This window comes from Primulina huaijiensis, chromosome 5, assembly GCF_012295235.1.
Source record: "Primulina huaijiensis isolate GDHJ02 chromosome 5, ASM1229523v2, whole genome shotgun sequence".
In the NCBI taxonomy this organism is placed as follows: Eukaryota; Viridiplantae; Streptophyta; class Magnoliopsida; order Lamiales; family Gesneriaceae; genus Primulina; species Primulina huaijiensis.
Window position 1 is genome coordinate 6,623,055 of NC_133310.1, and position 17,963 is coordinate 6,641,017.

General features: G+C 34.5%; 1 protein-coding gene across 1 annotated transcript; it reads left to right on the forward strand.

Annotated features, from left to right (window-relative positions):
• The first annotated feature begins 13,664 nt into the window (after positions 1-13,664).
• On the forward strand, positions 13,665-16,750 carry LOC140977594 (uncharacterized). The gene is made up of 6 exons (XM_073442349.1): positions 13,665-14,754; positions 15,184-15,299; positions 15,414-15,586; positions 15,703-15,940; positions 16,391-16,573; positions 16,700-16,750. The coding sequence occupies exons 1-6, from the start codon at positions 13,665-13,667 to the stop codon at positions 16,748-16,750; spliced, it is 1,851 nt and encodes a 616-aa protein (XP_073298450.1).
• Positions 16,751-17,963: the final 1,213 nt, after the last annotated feature.

Genomic DNA, 17,963 nt, shown 5'->3' on the forward strand with positions numbered 1-17,963 from the left:
ATATATATATATATATATATATATAACATAACAATAATAATTGATGAAATATTTATTGTATCAAAATTAAACAACAAATCAAGATAACCACTTCAATGGTATCAAGCATTTGATGTAAATTGATAACAATAAATAATTCATTTTTATACCTACAATAAAAAGAAATTAGAAAAATGAAAAGAAATAAAGAAAGAATATACAAAATATAAACAATCTTACTTCACCAAGAATTCATCCTCTTCTCCTTGACATAATAGATTTAGCTTTCCATGAACTTACTTTTGATCAACACTAAAAACATCACCCATAATTTGGAAAATGAAAAATATATTGGAATTTAAAACTTTTATACACACTCACACTATATTTTACAATGAGATAGAATGATTCTCAAGCTAGCACAAGGCCTCTATTTATAGGCCAAATGAGAGAAAGGGTAAAAATTTTTATTACTGCAATGTAGTTGTAATAGTAGTCTTTGTCTCCTCCAACTTCAATTGCATGTCCCTTCTTTCAATGCTTTGTTCCACGACCTTAATCACCGAATTTGACTCTACTCAAAACAGTAAACATGTGGGGAATTGTCTGTAGATGAATTTGGCCACTTGGTTCACCTCATTTGGTTAAATATTGAAATAGTTATGATTTTTTTACTATATGCTGGTCATGGTGAAAGTAAATTTATCCTCATTTTCACAATTTGATCATCTTAACCAACTTTTTAGGCAATCATGTCTTCTGCAAAGTTGTAGATAATTTCTCAAGGATTCCAAACATGTTTGAATCACCTCCATTTGAGTTTTCTAGCTTGAGTTATCATTATTTTACTAACACGTATAAAACCTGAAAATAAAAAATATTTAGTAAGACATTTAAATATAAACACACAATACTAAAATAACATAATTTTATAATTTTAATGAAACTTAAATTTTAAAATATAGGTTTTAACATATAATAAATTATTAATTTTAAGTTTCATCAATGAACTAACTCATGGAAACTCTAATCTACTTTGCTTTGAAACAGGGCACACAGAGCAATGAGATAGTGATCACTTCGTATAAAAGGCAACATTTGCATTCTTGATATAGACATATGTCCTAACCTCTTATTCGAAGTATCAATATTCACATGTTTGCAAGATTCAATAGCTGAACATGATCGAATACAATCCACCATATTTAGTATAAAATATGGAAAAGTGAAACTATCTCTGTGAGTTGATTCTGGCACTGATTCTGAGATGAAGTGATAAAGTCCATGCCTTTCCCTACCAATCTCCATTACTCTCCCAGTCCTGAGGTCCTGAAACATGCAAAAACGAGGGTAAAATGTAACAAAACAACCATGCTTTCTTGTGAACTTGGAGACCGACAAAAGATTGAATCGAAAGTGGGGTATGTATAGGACATGTTCGAGCACAATGGAACTTGTCAAAGAGACCGAACCAATTTTATCAACATTAGCTCTATTACCATCTGGCAGTCTCACTGTGCCAGTAGAGCCTACCACAGATTTTGAGATTTTCAATAGAGAGAAATCACCAATCATGTGCTCATTAGCTATTGTGTCAATTATCCATTCTGAGCCGATATTGTTTGAGGTAGTACCTGCCATATTTACAGCTGGTGCACATTCATCTTGTACATTGCTACTGCCCAAAAGCTTCAGGATTTCAGCATATTCACCAGGAGTAAAAAGAGATGGAGTTCCAGTCGTTGGTTTTGCTTGGAAAGCAGTGGTGTTTTCTTCTACAAGATTGGCATCTCCTGATATCTTTCAGCCTTTCCAATTATCCCTGTACCCTGTCTTGTTTAGTCTTTTATTTGGAGCTTTGTATAGTTTATGACATGAGGGATAACCAACAACTTTATAGCAATATTCTTTGGTATGACCACTCCAACTACAATGATCACAACTCAAGTTTGTCCTCTCTTTCATTACATTACCTCCTCTGTTCTGATTAGTATAGAAGGCTGCTATAGGAGCTTCAACCGAAGACAATGCCCTATGAGATTCCTCTTGAGAAAGTAATGAAAAAGCTTGTCCAACTCTAGGCAATGGACTCATCATTAAAATCTGACTTCTTATATTCATGTAGATGTCATTGAGTCCCATGAGGAATTGAAGAAGTCTTTGCTGTTGGTAATGCTCCAGATGTTTCCTAGCGGTATCACATTCACACGAAGGTAGAACTACAAGAGTTGAGTATTAATCCCAAAGCTGCTTAAGCTTACAATAATATGTGGGGATAGTACTATTACCTTGGGTGAGTCGCCCAATTTATCTGTGTAGTGAAAAAATTCTCGATCCATTGATCTTATCGAACTGTTCCTTCAAATCTATCCACACTGCCGAAGCATCCGATGCATAGATTATTCCACCAAAAATTTCTTTCAAGACGTTGTTCATGATCCACGATATGACAAGTGCATCATCTTTCCCGTTGAAGTAAATTATGGCTACCCACTGTTGCTTGTCGACAATTGCCATCTATTAAAGCGATTTTGTTCTTTGCTCGCAGTGCAATCAACATAGCTCTGCTCCAAATTCCATAATTTTCCACACCAATCAATTGATCACTCACCAGATTTGTCCCTGGAGTGTCGGATGGATGAATATACAGCGGATCATTGAAGTTGCAATTAGTCGCCGTCGGATCGCTGAAAGAGATCAGTTAAGAATTGCTTCGAGAGCTTCTCAATCGAGCAATTGAAACGAAAAATTGAGCTCCAGGAATAAGCCCTACGCATCTGATACCATGTGAAGAAGTTGGGAGCAAGCTCGCTGAGCTGAGGAAAAATGATTTCTATTATTATTCCAAAACCGTTGTATTGTGTTTCCTTATATACAATTTGTGTAAGAATGCTAAGAAGCGTACTTCTAATGACTAGTTAGTAAAAACGTGAAAACATATACAATTAAGAATATCAAGTTTCCATATAGTGATGAAAGTAATTTGAAGACCAGAAGAATAATTAGTCCAAAAATGAATATGAATGTATCATCTTTTTTTTTTAATCCTGGAGTTTAATTTATTTCGAAAATGCTGAGCAACTTACGGTTTCAAAAATAATCTCATATTAAAATGAAAGCAATGTTTTCAAAGTCTAAAAATTATTTCACACACCAAAAAAAAAAAATAAATTTGAAGATAGTCACGCATGCTCAAAATGAAGCATGGAGCAATTGCAGTTCAATGCTCACCAGTATTTTGCACATTCTATAAGAAAAATATTCGATTGCGTTATGTAAATTAACTTATATTCGTGTTCTGAAAATTTAATTAATAAAAATTTGGTTTTAGTGCAATAAGATGTCTTTGTTTCCCTCTTAATCTCATGTACGTGACTTTTTAATCAAATATTTTTTTAAAATTTTAAAATTTACTATAAATCTTACATTTCATAAATAATTGAATCACCATTAACAATAATCAAATCATATTTTCATTAAGAAGCTTTCCCATCCTGGATAAAAATAAATTTGTTCAAAATCTTAATGTATTAAAAAAACATAAACATATAGATGATATAAAAAATTGTACATGAGGTTTGGTCTGGTGAACCAATATAATTCTCGCTGAATTGCTGTAAACCGAGCTGGATCACAGTGTTGATAGGGGCCGAGCAGAGTGGTGATATAAATATGCATCGAAGAACGAAAGCTAAAGGGAGTAGTGCTTGTGATAGCAATGATTGAATGTCTAAAACCATGAGAAGGGGGGGTCACATTAATAAGAATCTCAAAATATTCAAAAATAACCATAAGGAAAGAAGGGTGGAATAGGAGTTGGGATCGAGCTAGTTGTCTCAGACAGAGACGATAGTGTTAACACATATTTTGGATTATACGAGTCACAGGGAACCTAAGATCCATATCCACCTTATCGGTATAGAAGATGTGAAAACCCTAGGGTGGGCTATGCGCTCGATCACTAATCCCAGGCATGTGTAGGTCAAAGCCAACAGATATGCCCGATCTCTTCCTAATGATATAACCCCACTTGGCGTCTTAATAACAGCTGGCTACCTCATACAAGGTACCCCGACTTTCATTTTACCAAGAAATATGGACCGAAATATAAAGTTAAAACCGAGCAGGAAATTTTGATCGGGATTTAATAGTTAGTTAGGCAGAGTAATGGCTCGGGAAGAAAGAAAGTGAAAATGAGGGGAGTAACCCATATTTATAGGAAATGAAGTTCGGAAGATCAAAACCGCACGATCAAAACTGATCTGACAGTCAATATTTGGGCGAGGTCGAAAAGACATCTCGAGAAAAAAAAAATGGGCGTGAGATCTCAACCGTTCATACAAAGATCAACGTTCCAAAAAAAGAAGCACATGGATAGAAATCCTAATAAGAGTTTTTTTTTTTTACCTTTTTTAATAAGATTTTACATAAGAGTTTTGTCTTTCTAGAATATTGAGTTTCTTAAACTCTAGATTTGATATTTAATATTTAGAAGAAATTGTTTTATAATGAAAGACTACTTTCTGTATTTTGTAGGAATCTATTCAAAGATGCTATCAAGATCAACACAAGTCTATATATATTGAAGAATAATTGTTGCACCAAAGAAAAAAGCTAGACGAACGAGATACGAGGAAAAAAAGAGATAATTTTCTGAAGAACTCGAAAAGATGAAGTATCGCTGTTTCAATGTGTTGTCATGACGTGTTAGAGACATTTGAAGATTACATCCGTATAAAGTGTTGATTGAAAAATTATTTTGTTGCTCCGAATTTTGGCTACACAGATTTTCATTCTTGTGTTTTGGTTATTTTTTTATTGATATTTTAGGTTGTAATTTACTTCCTTGACTTGTTAAGTAAGATAAATTTTTGTTTCTTCACTAGTATTGGTTTTGTAAACTGAAAAGTTTTTATAGTGAATATTTTGTCATGAGATAACGCACAAGTTTGTAGTATTGGTTTTGTAAAATGAAAAGTTTTTCTAGTGATTATTTTGCTATGAGACATCGCACAAGTTTGTTCACTTGTGCATCAATATCTCTATGTTATTTTTGATTAAGTTATTTATTTGTATTTTATATTATTTTCCTACATGTTGTCACGAGGTGTTACAAAATATGAGATAATACTTATATCTGTTACACACAATCCTTACTATTATATTAAACATAATTCTTTCACTTAGTATCAGAGCCAACTCTTGACGTTACTAATTGATATTCATGTTATTTTTGTTTAACAGGTAAAATTAGATGGACGTGTCACTTGAGAATGTTGCACTATGACCAACTATCTTGAATGGATCCAGTTATACTATTTGGAAAGTCAAAAAAAGATTCTATATCAAGTCCATAGATGAAAGAGCATGGCAATGAGTTTTCAACGGTTTGAATTTACCAAAAAAAGTTGATGAAGATGATGACATGCTGATTAAACTAGAAAGTGTATGCACAACTGATGGAGTCCGAATTTCGAACTACAACTCAAAGGCATTAAATGTCATCTTCACATCAATTGATATAAACATATTTAGTCTGATTATCAATTGTGTTTATGCTAAGGATGCATGAGAAATGCTAACCTCTAAATTTGAAAGATTGTAAATGGAAGAACTGAGACAATTACCGAGTATGATCGTCGCTTGAGAGAGAGAGTCAATGAAGCGTTTAGCCTTTGTGATCCAATTTCAAATCAAAATTTGTCAGTAAAGTGTTACGATCACTTTTGAAGCGTTCGATATCAAGATCTGTGCAATTTATGAAGCAAAAGATACAACTCAGCTCGCACTAGATGACTTGATTAATTCCTTTCATACTTTCGCGATGAACATGAATCTACAAAAAAAGATAAAGATAAGACTATTGTTTTCCAAGTTTTTAATAATTCCTACATCGATCTTCTTAAATTTTCAGTCAATTAGTCGGACCTCTGTGAAGACTCCATCTCATTAATCACGAAGAAGTTTGGAGTTTATTTGAAAAATATTAAAAAATAAAAAGAAAGTTGGACAACAATCTAAGTTCTCTAGTCTAAAAACTCCTGAAAATTCTCAAAGATTTTCATCCACCCAAAGGCAATTTTGACAGAGGAATTAAAGTACAAGATATGTAGATAATTGTTATCAACAAAGAGAATAACTTACAAGAGAACATAAAAAGTTGAGTGAACCTGATCTCTGGCATCAAAAGTTGGGTCATGTAAACTTCAAGACATTGAAAAGCTTTAGTAAGCATGATGTTTTACGAGGTATGCCTAATTTATCCTCGAGGACACCATATGCTTGCAGGGCTTTTCAAAAGGATAAGCAAACTCGGGTGTCGCACCTCGTGTTGCAACACTTTGGCACAATACACTGCCTACATATGGATCTTATGGGTCCTATAGAAGTAAAAATTTATAAATGTAAAAAATATTCTTTTGTTTGTGCCGATGACTTTTCAAGGTTCACAAGGATAAGCTTTCTTAGGGAAGAATTAGTCACTTCCATTTCTTTTAAAAGTTTACTTGCAAAGATTACTAACCTACATAACTTGAAGGTAAGAAAATCAAAACCGACCAAGGTAAGGAGTTCAATAACTCTATGTTTTCATCGTTGTGTGATAAGAAAGTTATAATTCATGAGTTCTTTGCCTCCAAAGACTCCCCAAAAAATAGTATTGCTTAGCGGAAAAACATACCTTACCATTTCAAAACGTTTTTGGGCTGAGGCCCTAAACAAAGTATGTCATATTTCAAATCACGTATATTTGAGAAGTGATACTACTGTGACATCCTATGAGATAATTATGGGAAAGAAACCGAATCTTAAATGTTTTCATGTTTTTGGATGCATATACTATGTTTTAACTGACAGAGATCAACAAGCTAAGTTTGATTCCAAGAGCAATAAGTACTTGTTTCTTAGATACACTACAAATAGTCGTATCTATCGAATGTTTAGTTTAAGAACTGGGACGATTATGGAATCCATTAATGTTGTACTCTATGATTTTGTTGATCTCTAAGGAAAAACAGTTGAAGATGATACATAAGATTTTTTGGAAGTTTCCATACTATTGGATAATGCAGGTATTGTACCAGATGTTGTAACACTCAGCACAACGTGGCCTCTGAGATTGAAAGAATCCAAGGAGGATCAACAAAGTGACGATGATATGAACAATGATGGAAAAGATATTCCCAAAAAAATACAGAAGAATCATCACTCGTCACAATGTACACTGGGACATGCAAACTCGAAGTACGAAAAATTTTGGCTACAGAAAATTTTGGAACAACGCAATACATGATGTGCTTAAACAATTCGTCCAAAATGATGTATGATACTTAGTTCCACCTCTTGAACACAGTAACATCATTGGAACCAAATGGATTTTAAAAACAAAACTAATGAGTAAGGGAACATGGTTATGAATTATACACAGTTGATTGCTCACCGGTATATACAGGTAGAAGGAGTTGATTTTGATGAAATCTTTGCTTCTGTAGCCCGTATTGAGTCATAGCGAATTTTTCTTGGCATTACATGACATATGAGAATTAAACTCTATCAAATGGATGTGAAAAGTGCGTTTTTAAATGGTATCTTAAATGAGGAAGTTTATGTGAGACAACCAGAGGGCTTTGAAGATCCACAACACCTGGACCATATCTATGAGTTGAAGAAAACGCTCTTTGGATTTAAGCAAGCTTCACGTGTATGGTATAGTTGGTTAACTGTGTACTTACACAAAATTGGCTTCAAAGGAAGTGATGTTGACAAAAGTCTCTTTATTCATAGGTCGAAAGATGATATAATTATTTGCCAAATCTATGTGGATGTCATTATTTTTTGTACTTCTTCAAACAAGCATGTGAATAATTTTGTTGAATGTATGTTTTCGACATTTGAAATGAGCATGGCAGGTGAGTTAAGTTTCTTTCTTGGCCTTCAAATAAAATAATTGCATGATAAAATCTTTATGTGTCGAAAAAAATATTCAAAGAATTTAGTGAAGAAATTCTGTCATGATAACACTTAACACATAAAAACTTCCACGGGTCTAGTGAGAAACTATGCAAAGACGATGTCGTTGAAGGTGTTGAAAACACCCTGTACTATAACATCATTGGAATTTTCCTATATTTGACTGCAAACTATTCAGATATTATGTTTAGTGTATGTTTGTGTGCGGTGTCCCAATCAAATCCCAAGATCACTTACTTAAAAGATGTGACATCTTACGATACATAGCAAGCACTTTGGATATGGGATTGTGGTACACTAGGGAAACCAATACCAATCTAGAAGGATTTAGTGATGCCGATTGGGCTAGAGATTTAGATGACAAAAAGAGCAATACAGGAGGCTGTTTATACCTTGGAAATAACCTGTTTCATGGAATAATATGAAGCAAAACCGTGTGCCACTCTCGACTATTGAATCTGAATATGTGGCAGTTGAGAGTTGTTGCTCTCAACTTCTATAATTGAATCAAATGGTAGAAGACTATGCCCTTAAGAGTGAGACTCACATCGTGTACTATTGGATTTGAAACCAACAGCAATTATGTTTTGTTATGTTATTTTCTTTTTATCTGGATATTTTGTTGGTTCAATTTAAAAATCTTAAGTGATGAAATATCATAGAATTATTAGTACATGCTAGTTTGATTTCAATATAAGCTTGATTTCAATATAAGCTAAATACGAGTTTTAAACTTGACCACTTTTGTTTACTTAGAAAGGTAAAGGATGAACACTTTATGTTTTTGTTAAGTTTGTTTCAGATTTGAAATAATTAATTGAAATTTTTTGTAATCCTAGGTATTATGAGAAGCAATGACTAGCTGTTTGGATTATGTACTGATAGTGTGTATGTGAATATATTAGGCCATTCCATGTGATTCTGCTATTGTATATGGGGTTTGCATTGAGTTGGAGGAATATGGAATTAATGGAGATTTTGACGGAATATGTAAAGAATTTAAGTTGAAATTGTTGAGTTTATGGATTCTTGCATTTTTTACGTAAGAATTGATAATTGCTAATTAATAATGTTGAAGTTATAGGTAGTACATGAGAATTTAACCCACCCTCTGTGGATTTGTTTCTCTCTATAACAACTCATTAAAAGTTTGTGATGAAATTAGTGGCGGAGCCAGAAATATGACTATGCCCGGGTTAGAATTTTAAACTTTAAAATCTTTTAATATTTTAAATTGATCTACCCGGGCTAATATCATATTATTCCAAAATATACAAAATTTACATATAATTTTTTTTAAAAAAAATTAAGCCACCCAAGCATGTGGCTCCGCCCTTGGATGAAATATGTTCGGCCATGTTGCTCCTTTTAACTACAACATGATATTTTGATTTTTCTTCAAGTTTGGTTTATGAACTGTTGAAGAAATTAGATTCTTAAATAAATTATGTGATCAAGTTCTTTTACAAGATTGTGTAAAAAATACAGTTATTTATTGTAAAAGTTTAATGACTTTTATTTGAAAAAAGAAGTTAAATATAATTCACATACATCAGAAAATATTAAATTAGTGTGGTAATAATTAACACTTACTTTGTTAAATTAAATTATGATGAAATGAAATATTGTCTATAACTTCTATCGTACAAATGAATGATGAAGTAATAAAACAAATATATTTCGATAAATCCAAATTGTAGCTAAGTATAAGACGTATTTTACTTCGTCAATCAATATAACTTGTGTAGTTATATTCACTTCTTTAATTAACAAAACCGATGAAGTAAAAGACATTATTTTACTTCAGAACGGGTCCAATTACAATCGGATTTCGTCTCTTTGAACCGGTCAAAAGCTTCACTTTTTAAAAGCATTAGACTTCGTTTATAATTAGAATATAAACATACTTTTTTTTATTTCATAATTGTATACTTCGGTAATTATCTTCCTATTACTTCATGTGCTATCCGAAGTAAAACACCTATTTTCTAGGATTGTTAGCAAATAACCACGCTTCAGCTTTTTTTAAAAAAAATAATAATCTAACCCTCTCAAGTATATTTGAAAACATTCAAATACATTTTTAGAGAGAATTTATTTTCAAAAATTTAATTTAACCAAAGTTATTTTTCAAAATTTCCACTGGGGGAGAGGTTCTCTATTTTCTTTCCTAAATGCTTGAGACTCTTTTTTATTTACTGGCGAACATTGTGCAACGTTGAACCAATTTTATTTATGTTTAAAATTTATTTTCCGAACTAGTTACGAAGAAAATTGGTCACGTGACTTGCTCTCTAGAAAGTACATTCACATGCAAATGTTACAAATCAAAACAAAATAATTTAAAACGTAAAGTTGAAACAAAATTAATATTTATACAGCGAACACATAATAACATATTTAATATTTGGAAGTGAACATTTGAAAAGGATAGATAATAATGATTTTAAAGCCAACGAAAAATTTCTCCCCGGCCTACACATACCACATCAATTCAAATATTTCATCCAAAGTCCTATTCAAAACTTGGGAGATGATATGGTAAAATGCAAAAATCGTCATATAATTGATTTGTTGTAGTGTCATGTAACTAATCGAAGTTTATCGATCCCAATTAATCTGTTTTTTTGTTACAAACTTTTTTCCTTTTTTTCATTGGAATGCTTACGTGATTTGAAAATTACAAAAAATGATACGTCATCAGTCGAAAAGTCATTTAGTCAAAAAAGTCGACAGATATTTGTCAGATTTGGCTGCAAATTTGGCCGAAGGATTTGATGAATATTTTGCATTTAGAACATCCCTTGAGTTCTTTATCTCATTTTATAGCATTTGAGTGTTTAGTTCTATAATATTTGTGAGGTTTTTGTTCTCCTGTATTAAGAGAAAGTGTGTTATCTTTGGAAACACGGTGAGTGGTTATACATCATAAAATATTATAGTGGAATTTTTTTTTATCTTGTCCATTGTTATTATCCTAATAATTTTTAGGAGTTTTCCACGTAAATCTCGGACTCCAGTTTTATATTTTATTTTCATATTATTATCTCAATTTGCCACACATGGGATCAACAAGTGGTATCAGAGCCTTGTTTTAAAATTTATTAAAATTCTGAGTATGCTATGTGGTTGCAGTCTAGACTGATTTTGCACATCAGAAAAGATTTTTGTTGAGATTTTTTTATTAAGGCAAGATTATTTTGTCCATTATACTAAATTGTTTTAGAAGTAATGACGGACATGTAAGAGATAACAAAATTCAATTGTAACAATTTTATGCTGTGAAAAATAAAGATACAAGTAGTTTTAAGAAAAGATAATTTCTTGACGGATATTGGAGAAAGACCGGTGGAAATGACAGACGATGGAAAGTGGAATGAGATGAACGATAACGTTGTTGTCAATTTACACTTGTCTATAGCAGACGAAGTACTAACAAGTATGTCTGAGATAAAAACAGCAAAATTCATCTAGGATACTCGGACAAAGATATACGAGGTCAAGTCACTACACAACAAGATTTTCCTAAAGAGAATGTTTTATACTCTTCGGATGACGGAATTCTCATCAATGACCGACCATATCAACACATTAAATACTCTATTTGTCCAACTCACTTCAATGAGGGGATAAAATAGAGAAAAATGAATGTGCAGAACTTCTAATTCAAAATCTACCAGATTCATATGATCAACTTATCATCAACTTAACCAACAATATTCTTATGAGCTATTGATATAGGTGGATTTTACGTGTTTTTCATATTATGTGATAGCTTATTGTGTTGCATATATCGTTTAGATTGCATGCATTTTGTGACATTTTGGCTATATTATGTTTTATTGTTGCTCATGTGTCTCGTGGGTGAAAATGCAAGATATTCGTGAAATTACTGAAGAAATTCGAGAGTCATCCACTCGGGCGCATATTTATGTCAGCCCGGGCGCCTGCATGGTGTGATTAAAAGATGTTTTGCGAGAGTCATCCGCCCAGGCGGAAACTTACGTCTGCCCGGGTGCGTCAAATGAATATTTAAAACCAGATCTGCACAAGCCATCCGCCCGGGCGGAAACTCATGACCGCTCGGGCGGGTTTGATTTTTGGAAATATTTGCTGCCGATTTTTTTTCCTAAAATTTGAAAGGAGGCTGATAGATGGAACGTTTTTGGAAGATTTGGAGACATCATTTAGCAGCCAAGGAAGAAGAGAAAAGGAGAGATTTCTTGGAGTTGAAGATTCGAAGATTTCCGGGCATCGTTCTTCGCGTTTTTCGTCAAATCTAGTATTTCTAATTTAGTTTTTATGCTTTAAACATTGTTTTGTTTATTTTTACTATGAATTTGAGTAGCTAAATTACAATATTTGTTGGGATTTAAGGAGATCCTATCCCGAACTTTGAGTTGATTAATTCACATGTTGATGTTGATTTATTTTTTTATTGTACTACTGTTTTCATTACTATTATTAAAGTGTAGCTAACTTTAATAATAATATTATATTGCCAGTGAATTCGAGATAATAGCTTGTGATAGGAACGAGTAGCATAATCCGTTGATCTACAATTTACATAGACATATGAAATTGGATACGCGCCGATAGTCATAGTCCAGTAGGGCGAAAACTAGGGGATTTCATAGATCGATATGCGATTCACTCTTGATAAATGCTTAAAGACATTTAATTTTTTCACTGAGTAGAATTAGTTTGGCATAGCTCGAGAGGGTGTGTTCAATTGAATATGAAATCCTGTTCGAAGCGTAAATCACTATCGAACGAATTAATTAATTAACGAGGGGTAGGTGAACTTAAATTCTCAACAAATTCATTTCTCATTGAATTTTAATCAATCATTCTAGATATTATATCTCATTATTTAATTCCTAAACCTTTTTATTTGCATGTTTATTTGAGCATAGTAGTAATAAACAACCATTCAAATTTCGTTGCTAAAGATTTGATAAATAGAAATAATAATTTTCAAATACAGTCTTTAGTGGAACGATACTCGTACTCGCGTACATTATACTATTACTTGACGTTGTGCACTTGCGATTAATTTTCGAGCATACAAAATCATATTTTTATTAAGGATTCCACAGTGCAAGTTTTGCTCGATCAAGTTTTTGGCGCCGTTGCCGGGGACTGTTAATTCACAATTTTATTTTTAGTTATTTTCTTTAGCATAGTTTTTTTTTCTTGAGCTAACACTCCATATTCTATTCAAGATATCTTTTCCAGTGCATGCCAAAGTCACTTGATGTGGAGCTTGAGCAGTTTGACCCTGAAATTGAAAGAACTTTCCGCTTAAGAAGACAGCAGCAGAGACTGAAGGAACTGATGGAGAGACATGAGCAGGAGGAGGAACACCATAAAGATAGACATGTTGAGATGCCACGCCGCATACCGATGCTAGAGTATGCCCAACCTTCTTTGGATGGTGCACGCCCCAGCATTGTGAGGCCTATTGTGCTGGCAAACCACTTCGAAATCAAGCCAGCTATAATCCAGATGATTCAGAATACAGTCCAGTTTGGAGGATCTGCAGTAGATGACCCAAATACGCACATCGCAGATTTTCTTGAAATTGGCGATACTTTTAAATTTAATGGATTTTCTGATGATGCTGTTAGGTTGCGGTTATTTACTTTCTCTTTACGTGACAAAGCTAAATCATGGTTAATAGTTTCCCTGTAGGTTCGATCACCAAATGGGAGGACATGGCGAAAGCGTTTCTCATTAAATACTTTCCTCCATCTAAGACCATGAAGCTGCCGGCGAACATAACGACATTTGCTCAATTCGAGCAGGAGTCTTTATATAAGGCATGGGAGCCTTTCAAAGATCTGTTACGAAGATGTCCTCATCACGAACTGCCACTTGGGTTAGTTGTTCAAACCTTTTACTATGGCTTACTTACTCCTAATCGTACTATGATAGATGTTGCTGCTTGTGGAAACCAACTGAGAAAAACTGCTGAGGAAGGATATGAGTTATTGGAGGAGATGGTCGCTAGCAGCTATCATCCTCAATCCGAAAGAAACAACCAGCGAAGAAATGCAACAGTTCACCAGGTAACTGACCTTTCCGCTATTACAGCACAACTTGATGTCTTGAACAGGAAATTGGACGGCTTGAATATGGGTGGCACGGCTATGCGTCTTCAAGAGATATTCTGTGATAAGTGTAGAGGTGAACACTTTGCCAAAGACTGTCAAGATGAAAATCCCTTTTATGTACAAGAAGGGGCACCAGTGAATCAAGTGGGAGTCCAAAACCGTCCAAGGAATGATCCGTATTCGAACACATACAATCCTGGAGGGAGGCAACATTTCAACTTCTCATGGGGTGGCCAAAACATTCAGAATCGACCACCGGGAGGACAACCATATGGGAAACAACCAATGTATAGATCTGACCCTCCTAGAGAAGAAAAGTCCAATTTGGAGCAGATGATGTCTAAGTTCATCTCATCTACCGAAACTAGACTCCAAAATCAAGATACATTGATAAAGGGGCTACAGAATCAGATTGGACAGTTAGCTAAGATGATAGCAAGTAGAGAGCCGGGCACCTTGCCAAGTAACACAGAAACCAATCCAAAAGAGCAAGTGAAGGCCATCGAGTTGAAGAGTGGAAAAATTTTAGAGTCTAGAGAAAAGGAAAAAAGTCAAGTACCGGATGAACAGACTGATACATCTAAAGGTAAGTCTTCTAACTCTACACCAGGACCCATTGCACAATCAAAAATTGTTATACCTCCTCCTTTCCCTGCAGCATTGAAAAAAGAAAAACTTGACGCGCAATTCTGTAAGTTTCTTGAGATATTTAAAAAATTGCATAACAATATTCCTTTTGCCGATGCTTTGATGCAAATGCCTAGCTATGCTAAATTTTTGAAGGATATCTTAGCAGAAAAGAGAAAATTGGAGGATCACATGACGGTAAATATAATTGAAAATTTCTCTGCTTTGGTGCAAAACAAGATCCCACCGAAACTTAAGGATCCATGGAGTTTTTCTATTCCTAGAATGATTGGTGATGTTGTTTTTCATAAAACCTTATGTGATCTTGGTGCAAGCATTAACCTCATGCCTTTGTCTGTATTTAGGAAACTTGGGTTGGGAGAACCTAAGACAACAATGATGTCTTTACAGCTAGCAGACAGATCTGTCAAGTATTCAACGGGAATTATTGAGGATGTGCTAGTGAAAGAGGAAAATTTTATTTTTCCTGCAGATTTCATGGTGCTCGACATGGAGGAGGACATGGAGATGCCTTTGATTTTGAGGAGACCATTCCTTGCAACTGGCAAGGCTCTAATTGATGTGCAAGAAGGGAAGTTGAGATTGAGAGTGGGAGAATAAGAGATTACTTTTGACGTTTTTAGTGCACTTAAGCACACACTGCATTCTGATAGTTGTTTTAGAATTGATGTTTTTGGCTCTCGTGTGTCTAACTATGTGCAGGATATTATTAAGGACCCTTTGGAAGCCATTCTCACTACCGAATTGAAAGAAGAGAAATTGGATGCAGAGAAAACCGAAATATTGGCATACCTCAATGCCAACCATCCATGGAAGAGGCCAATGAAGATGACATTAGAGGACTTGGGGGATCGAAGAGACTTGATCCTTCAGAAGTCAAGCCTAGAGGAGCCACCAACTCTGGAGCTCAAGCCATTACCTGCACATATGAAATACGTCTATTTAGGTGAGAATAATAAACTTCCTGTGATTATTTCTTCTTGTTTGACAGATGTGATGGAGGACAAACTGCTGAAAGTCTTGAAAGAGCACAAGAGTTCATTTGCATGGAAGGTGGCGGATATCACAATCCATCAGTCTGCATGCACAAAATATTGATGGAAGACAAGTACTCGCCTCTTGTGCAACCTCAGAGAAGATTGAATCCAAAGATGCAAGAGGTAGTAAAAGTAGAAACTATCAAACTCCTTGATTCATGTATTATCTATCCTATATCTGATAGTGCATGGGTAAGTCATGTTCAATATGTGCCGAAAAAAGGTGGGATTACTGTTATCACGAATGAACGAAATGAATTAATACCCACTAGGACAGGTACAGGATGGCGTGTGTGCATTGATTATAGAAAATTGAATGATGCTACCCGTAAATATCACTTTCCACTACCCTTCATTGATCAAATTCTTGAGAGGTTAGCAGGTCATGAGTTTTATTGTTTTTTGGATGGGTATTCAGGGTATAACCAAATCATGATTGTGCCCGAGGACCAAGAGAAAACCACTTTCACTTATCCTTATGGTACCTTTGCTTTTAGACGGATGCCCTTTGGTTTGTGTAATGCCCCTGCCACTTTTCAGCGATGCATGACCGCTATATTTCATGACATGACATAAACTTTCCTTGAGATATTTATGGATGACTTCTCGATATTTGGCTCTTCTTTTGATGACTGTTTGCAGAATTTGAAGGTGGTGTTGATGAGATGCGAGGAGAAAAATTTGGTGCTGAATTGGGAAAAGTGCCATTTTATGGTACAAGAAGGCATAGTATTGGGGCACAAAATATCAGAGCATGGAATAGAGGTGGATAAGGCAAAAGTCGAAGTTATCAAGAACTTACCACCTCCGACATCCATAAAGGGAGTTAGAAGTTTCCTAGGCCACGGTTTTTATCGGCGTTTTATTAAAGATTTTTTAAAAATTTCCAAACCTCTATCTTCTTTACTTATGAAAGATGTGCCGTTTGATTTTAACTCTTACTGTCTGCAGGCATACGAGGATTTAAATGAGCGCTTGGTGACGGCTCCTGTTTTGGTTTGAAACAATGTCTAGACCAAGGAAAGTGCGAAGAGTTGTGCTTTTACATTGATCGACAAGGGAATATGTTGAGTTTCGCTAAGGCAAACTGATTACTATGAATTCACTGTCGAACTACTTTTTGTCATGTTTCGTTTTGTCGTGTCACCTGTTTTGCTCGAGAGCGAGCAAAAAGTTAGTATTGGGGGGTTAATATAGGTGGATTTTACGTGTTTTTTATATTATTTGATAGCTCATTGTGTTGCATATATCGTTTAGATTGCATGCATTTTGTGACATTTTGGCTATATTATGTTTTATTGTTGCTCATGTGTCTCATGGGTGAAAATGCAGGAAATTCATGAAATTACTGAAGAAATTCGAGAGTCATCCGCCCGGGCGCATATTTTTGTCCGCCCGGGCGCCTGCAAGGTGTGATTAAAAGATGTTTTGCGAGATTCATCCGCCCGGGGCGGAAACTTATGTCCACCCAAGCGCCTCGAATGAATATTTAAAACAAGATCTGCGCAAGCCATCCGCCCGGGCGGAAACTCATGTCCTCCCGGGCGGGTTTGATTTTTGGAAAGGTTTGCTGTCGATTTTTTTCCTATATTTTGAAAGGAGGCTGATAGATGGGACGTTTTTGGAAGATTTGGAGACATCATTAAGCAGCCAAGGAAGAGGAAAAAAGGAGAAATTGCTTGAAGTTGAAGATTCGAAGATTTTCGGGCATCGTTCTTCGCATTTTTCGTCAAATCTAGTATATCTAATTTAGTTTTTATCCTTTAAACATTGTTGTGTTTATTTTTACTTTGAATTGGAGTAGCTAAATTACAATATTTGTTGGGATTTAAGGAGATCCTATCCCGAATTTTGATTTGATTAATTCACATGTTGATGTTGATTTATTCTTGATTGTATTACTGTTTTCATTACAATTATTAAAGTGTAGCTAACTTTAATAATAATATTATATTGCGAGTGAGTTTGAGAGAATAGCTTGTGATAGGAACGAGTAGCGTAATCCTTGGATATACAATTTACATAGACATATTAAATTGGATACACGCCGATAGTCATAGTCCAGTAGGGCGAAAACTAGGAGATTTCATAGATCGATATGCGATTCACTCTTGATAAATAATTAAAGACATTTAATTACTTCACTGAGTAGAATTAGTTTTGCATATCTCGAGAGGGTGTGTTCAATTGAATAGAAAATTTTGTCGGAAGTGTA